Here is a 6603-nt window from a genome sequence, read left to right as displayed (position 1 = left end):
GACAGACCGACCGGCAAAGCCACCGAGGGGGCCAGGAGGGGCTGGGGGTCCGGGGAGGACGGGCTCCATGCAGGGCTCTGCCCCGCGGCCGGCTCTCCGTCGGGGCACGTAGAAAAGGGAGCGGCAGGCGAGGGCTGGGGGAGACACCATGCCGGGGACTATGTACAGAGGGGGGCGCGGGGGCTGCCACCGCTCAGCCCGTCTGCTCGCTGGGGGCCTCGGTGGTGGCAGCAGCGGCAGCGCCGTCCCCGTTACACGTGGCAGCGGGCGGCGTGGCAGAGGCCGGGGGCTGCTCGGTGGCGAGCGGCGTGGCAGGGGCCGCGCTGTCCGTGGCGGCGGCGGCGGTGGTGGTGGTGGTGGTGGCAGCGGCGGTGGCCGCGGTGGTGGCCGGTGCCGTTTCTGTCTGCTCGGGGGCCCGCAGGCGTTTCATGAGAGTGGTCACTCGCACGGCTTTCTGTGGGGGGAGAGGTGGGGGCTCGTAGGGGTTCCCCCGTCCCTGGGGCGTTGGTGCCCCCCACCAGGGATGCCTGTTGGGTGCTGGCGGGGTCGCAGGGGCTGGCAGACCCCCCGAGGCTGACAACCTTGTGATAGATGTTGAGCTCGGCCAAGAGGGGAAACTGAGGCATGGGGCACCCCCACCCACCTTCCACTTGGCCCGGGCGAAGTTCTTCTCGATCTGGGCACAGACGCCGTCCTTGATGTTCTTGTCGGAGGCAGCGTTGCCAGAGATCCTAGGGAGGCAGGAAGGGGTGAGTGGCGCCCACAGCCCCCCAGAGCCCCCCGCCCGCCCCTCCAGCCCCTCACCACTCATGGGAGATGGCCTCCTCCGCCGTGATCCGCTGGTCCTGCTCAACCTCCATCAGGCGTGTCACCAGCTCCTTGGCTGGAGACACAGGGGGGGATGTCAGTGCTGGAGGGGGGACAATGTGGGACCCCCTGCTTCCCCCCCTCGGTGTGGGGCTCACCCGCCTGTGAAATGTCGTCCCAGTATGGCGGGTCAAACTCGTAGTCGCCAGCCAGGATTTTGCGGAAGAGGTTCTTGTCGTGGTTCTCGTAGTCATCCTCGTCCGCCTCCTCATAGAAGGGGGGGTTCCCCGAGAGGCTGGGGGACAGGGTGGGGAGGCTCAGCCCAATCCCCAGCCTCCCGCGGCCGCCCCGGCTCCCGGCCCTTGCCCCGCACTCACAGGATGTACATGATGACGCCGATGGCCCAGCAGTCCACCGGCCGCCCGTACCGCTGCCGCCCCACCACCTCCGGAGCTGCGGGGGACACGAGAGTGGCCCTGCTCCAGGGTCCCCAATCCCCTAGCCCCTTATCCCCGAGGTGATGGGGAGTGGACCCACTGGAAGCACCCAGGATCAGCCCTGGGGTGATGGGGAGCGGGAGGGACCTACCAGGAACACCTGTGACCATCAGGAGGGACCCAGTGGGAGCCTCCAGGGCTGGTCCCCAGGGTGGCAAGGAGCAGCAGGGACTGGCTGCCCCCGCCCCACCCACCCGGCTGTCACCCACCCGGCTGTCACCCACCCGGCTGTCACCCACCCAGGTACTCAGGGGTGCCGCAGGGCTCTTTGATGAGCCCGTTCTCCAGCTTGGCCAGGTGGAAGTCGCTGATGACGATCTTGGAGTTCTTCAGGCGGTTATAATACACCAGGTTCTCCAGCTGCCAGGCACAGGGGCTGTGAGCGCCGGGGTGGGGGGCACACCAGCACCCAGGGGTGCTCCCACCCCCCAGCACCCACCTTGAGGTTCCTGTGGACAATCTTGAGCGAGTGCAGGTAGGCGACAGCCTCCAGCACCTGCCGGATGACGTTGCTGGTGTCCCTCTCCGAGTAGTAGCCCTGGTCCAGGATCCAGTCAAAGACCTCCCGGCCGGTGGCCCTGCCAACAGCAGCTCTGCCGAGACCCCCCTCGTGGGGGCATCCCCAGCCAGACCCACACACCTCCCAAACTTACAGCTCCAGGAAGATGAAATACTCCTTGCGGGTGATGTAGACATCCACCAGCTGCAGGATGTTGGGATGTTTCACCCTACAGAGAGAAGGGGGCATGGGGGTGGTCCCCACTTTGACTGGCAGTGTGGGGACCCCCCAGCCCCAGCACTCACATTTTGAGGATGATTATCTCATTTTTGGCTGCCTTCCGCACTTTCCGCCCGTCCCGCTTCAGAAATTTCTTGCAGGTGTACAGCTTCCCTGTTGTCTTCTCCTTGGCCCGGAAGATTTCACAGAACTCCTCCCTGCAAGGGCACCCACAGCCATCACCCACCCCGGGAACGCCAAGCTCTGGGCACTCAGGTGGTCCCCGGGCCCACCAGCATCCCTCCCCATCCCTGTGGCAAGGGGAGATGCTGCAGGGGTGGACGGAAGCTGCAGCTAAAAACCTCTCCGGAGCCGAGGGGAAAGAAATAAAAGGGGCAGTGAGAAGGAATCAACATGGAATAAGCAAATTGCTAGTGAAGAGGGGAAATGTGCTGGCTAAAAAGCCCCCTCCCCATGGCAGCTGGAATAAGATCCAATGCAAAGCCGCCCGTGCTGCGGTGGAACAGCAGCGCGCCCTGGCATGAATGTCAGTGCCGCGGTCGGGAGGAAGGAAGGGGAGACGTGGGGGCTGCTGGGGATGTGGCAATGTTTCTGTTCTATTATTCATGGTGTTGGAGCCCATCGGCCAGGCTGGAGCTGCAGGGGAGCCATGGGGGCATTTGGCACTGCTCTGGCAGAGCCTCCAGCTGTCCAGCCCCCGCAGTGGTGCCAAAATCCTCATGGCCGCTGCCCTGGGTGCAGGGGAACCAGGACCTGTGGGCTTTGGGACAGGCTGCCCAGAGGATGGAACAAAGCTCTGAGAGCACCTGAAAAGGTACCCCAAGCAGTCCTGGTGTTTTGGAGGCTGATGGAAAAATTTCTGGTGCATATTTTGGGTTCAAATGGGTTTCAATGGGTCTGAGAGCTTCATTTTTTGGAGTGCTTCCTAATGGGCCCCCCAGCACAGCAACAAAAGTTGGGGAAAAGCAGCAGCTATACTCCCCTCCACATGATATCTGCCCTTTCCTTTGCCGAAGCAGAGCCCTCCAGCTTCCTGGAGTGCTCAAGGGAGCTGCAATCATGGGGGATTGCTGCAATCCCTGCAGATTTTGGGAGGAGGAAGAAGGGGTACCGGGAGCCGCCTGGCTGCAGCCGGCAGCAGTGGGGAAACCTTGCTGCCCTCCTTGGAGCTGGTGGTGAACACCCACACACATCCACCAGCGAGAGGGATTAATTGGGGGACAACCACCCCAAAATGTGCCCTACCCAACCCAGCTGAGGACCGGCAGCCCAAAACCCCTATGGGCAGCATTGTGCCGCTCCTCAGCCCACGGCATGCAGGTGGTTGGGGTCCCTGGGACACCCCCAGGGCCAGGGAGGCACCAACTCACGTTTTGATGACCTGGCCCAGGTCATATCTGTCGGTCACCTCGGACGGCTGGTTATAATCTTTCTTGTCTCCCAGCGTCACACAGCCAAACGGCATCGCAGGGCCCGGTGCTGGCAGGGCAGGGAGAGGCAGTGAGCACCCCGGCACCACCGCCCCGCCTGGAGCCACACCAGCCCCCCACAAGCCATGCTAATTAACGTAAAACCTGACAAAGTGCGGCAGCTGCTCAGGCTCCCCAGCTGCTGCAAGCTGCCACATGCCCAGTGTCACCAATGTGTGTCCATCCCCGTGGTGTCCAGCCACTCTGCCTGGGCTCAGGCCACTGGCACAGCCGCAAACCGGCCCCTCTGGCCCTCATTTGCAAATCATTAATGATTTATTAAGCTATGGCAAGTGCAGAGTCCAGAGCACCCACTGGGGAGGAAAACAGAGGCAAACAGACCGTTTCCCATTTCTCAGCCTGGTTTTGCCCCACAGTGACATTTCTGTAGCTGGGGCTTCCCCCAGCAGAGCACCGTCACACACCGTCACACGTGCAGTGAGTTACACCAGCCTCAGCTCCCCAGCCCTTACCAGCCTCGGCAGCGCCACTGCAGCATCAGGCAGGTGGGCACCACGGCTCGGCGGTACCAGCTCTCCTGCCACTGGCAGCAGGCAGAACACCAGCCCGACATGTGCCAGCTCCTCCTGCTCTTTAGGAATGATGTTCTGCCCCTGGCTTTCCTGCCAGGAACCCTTTGAAACCAGACCCTGGTCAGCACCTTCCCAGCAAAAAATTGATCCCATGAAGTGATTTTTTTTTCCCTTTCCAACCCCATTACCAGGAAGAAGTTTCAGCTGACATTATTTTCTGGTTGCTCGGGAGGACACAGGGCTCCCCAGGTCACCCCAGCCCTCTCGGATGGTCCCAAGTGGGACCCTGTGACAAGATGCTGGGACAACACTGGAGGCACACATCGCCTGCTGCTAAAGCTCCCAAAACACCAGCTGCAATGTGCTGGCCTCGCCGCGCCATGCCGGCAGTGACCAGGGCCGGGCAGTGAGAGCCACGGGCAGGATGGCAGTGCGGGATGCGGGAGCCGGCATCGTGGGTACCCAAGCGCCGAGCCTGTTGCTATGGCAATGGGAGCTGGAGATGCAGAAAGCGGCACATCCTTCGGAGGGGGCAGGGATGGGCAGCACCCGTCAGCACCTGACCCACCTGCGGATGCACAGCCCTGTCTCCAGCACACAGGCCCTGGGAAGAAGGTGGTCGTGCCCACAGCACCCAGGGCACACACCTAAGTGCCCCCTCGGGTGATTGACCCCAAATCTGGGTGGAACATGGGTGCAGCGAGACGGGGAACAGGGGGATGCTCCCTCCTGCCTCCATCCCTCAGGGCTGACCTCTGTGCCTGCCCAAGCGATGCGCACAGGATGGGTACTCCCAGCTTGCATGGCACCTGAGCACCCTCCTGTGGGGAAAGCCCACACCGGGCAAGAGCAACCGTCCCTGTCCCGCTCAGGGTGCACCCACCCCTGAAAGAGAAGCAGAACACCCATGGGACACCGTTCCCCACACTGCAGACCGGGTGAGGCTTTCCAGCCCATGCTTGCCTCATCTCAACAGCTTCCCCAGCAAATGTGCTCTGCCTGGTATCCCCACGGGCATGGCTCTGCCGTGCCACCATGCCTTGCCGAGGGGTCCAAGGGCTGTCCCAGCAGCCACTGGCGTGGCGGCAGGCTCAGTGACAGGGGCCAGCAGGGGCAGGGCTGGCCTGCAGGCGGGCAGGCAGGCTGCCAGCACCGGTGGCGCAATGCCAGGATTAGCCAGAAAGGGGACCCAGGCAGGATGATATATTGGGATTTTATTGCTGTCTCTGTGAGCGCTCAGCTAATCTGTGCTCATAAAATTAGTTCCTGTTGGTTTAGTGGGGACCCATCCTGTCAGAGCAGAGTATTGGCACCCTCCCCTGCCCCGGACTGGCTCGGGGGGAGCACAGTGCACCTGGGGTACCCTGCAAGGGAGGCTGGCGCCCAGCCCCACATTGGGCTCTGCACCTGCGCCCCACAGGTGAGAGCATCCCCACCGTGGCAGGGGCACCCAGGCAAGGGGTAAACGAAGGGGTGAGTGCTCCCTCCCCAGGGTGCCAGGCGGGAGGCTGGGTGCTGTGCTGGCACCTGCGCACCACCAGTGCCCCCCCCACAAAGCATCTAATTTGGGAGCAGAAGCAACAGCGGGTGTAAGACAATAGCAGGGAGGTGGGTGGCCGGGTGCGGATGGCACGGAGGGATGACGCAGACGTGCAGCCCTCACCAGCGGGTCCCCCGGCCCCCTGAGCCCTGGCTCTGCCCTATGGCGTGAGGTGCCACTGGCCTGCACTCCATCCCCAGCCCCACTTCTACCTGCAGCCGCTCTGGACGTGTCCGTGTGGGGGTCCCCGCTGCCATCCCGTCCCCCCCAGCCGGAGGGAAAGATGTACTGGGGAGAGGCAGAAGATGCAGCCCGGCCGAAATGGACTGAAATATTGCTGGTGCAGGCAGCTGGCAGGCAGCGGGAGGCAGAGGGGCTGCGCCAGCCCCGCGCTGCCCGCAGAAGCGGCCCGTGGCGGGGCAGAGGCAGGGCTGGGGGAGCCCCACCGCCCGCGGGGCCGGGCCGAGCCGAGCCCACCGCCCCCAGCCCCGGCGGGTGCGGAGGTGCAGCCTGGGCCGCGCACCGCAGGGGAGGGCTCGGCGGTGGCCGGCTAGGAGCGATGCGGCAGCGGGAAGTGAGCGGGATGCGGGAGAGAGAGCCAGGGGGCCGGCCCGAGAAGGGCGGCGGGGGCGCGGGATGAGGGGCCTCTGCAGCTCCCCCCGCCACGGGGCAGACCCGGCGGCTCCTCGTTGGACGCGGGGGAGGCATCGGGGCAGGAGTGGCTCCGGGGAGGCGAGCGGGGAGGCGCGGGGGGGAGCCGAGCTCCGGTATCTCGCCGTGCCCGCGGCACCCGTCGGGGCTCGGGGTCTGCGGGACGCAGGTGCCGGCGGGGGCGGTGCGGCAGCGACCAGCCGTCGGGGCGCACACGCACCCGGGCACGGACCGGCACGGCCCCGCCGGGGTGTCCCAGGCCACCGGGGACCAGGGGGCTAGAGTGGGGGGCAGCCCCGGGCCACAAGTGCCAAATCCCAGCAACGTCCCACCCCGGGCCCGGCCTCCCTCGCCCACGGAGCGGCTC

At 64.8% G+C, this 6603-nt stretch overlaps 1 protein-coding gene across 1 annotated transcript; it reads right to left on the bottom strand.

Annotated features, from left to right (window-relative positions):
- Positions 1–193: 193 nt before the first annotated feature.
- On the bottom strand, positions 194–3508 carry CAMKV (CaM kinase like vesicle associated). Its single transcript, XM_065642766.1, has 10 exons — positions 3414–3508; positions 2109–2240; positions 1958–2032; positions 1744–1882; positions 1544–1664; positions 1185–1260; positions 966–1102; positions 805–883; positions 644–731; positions 194–454 (listed from the first exon to the last, which is right to left on the bottom strand). The coding sequence occupies exons 1-10, from the start codon at positions 3506–3508 to the stop codon at positions 194–196; spliced, it is 1203 nt and encodes a 400-aa protein (XP_065498838.1).
- Between the last annotated feature and the right edge of the window lie 3095 nt (positions 3509–6603).

This window comes from Caloenas nicobarica, chromosome 11 (genome assembly GCF_036013445.1).
Source record: "Caloenas nicobarica isolate bCalNic1 chromosome 11, bCalNic1.hap1, whole genome shotgun sequence".
NCBI lineage: Eukaryota > Metazoa > Chordata > Aves > Columbiformes > Columbidae > Caloenas > Caloenas nicobarica.
The sequence above is the reverse complement of the archived record's forward strand: the minus strand, read 5'-3'. Positions and strand labels throughout refer to the sequence as shown.

Coding starts and splice junctions, on each gene's coding strand:
- CAMKV (XM_065642766.1), bottom strand. CDS start 3,508: ATGCCGTTTGGCTGTGTGACGCTGGGAGACAAGAAAGATTATAACCAG. Junction 732..804: donor GAGGCCATCTCCCATGAGTG/GTGAGGGGCTGG, acceptor CTGCCTCCCTAG/GATCTCTGGCAACGCTGCCT. Junction 455..643: donor TCGCCCGGGCCAAGTGGAAG/GTGGGTGGGGGT, acceptor CTCCCCCCACAG/AAAGCCGTGCGAGTGACCAC.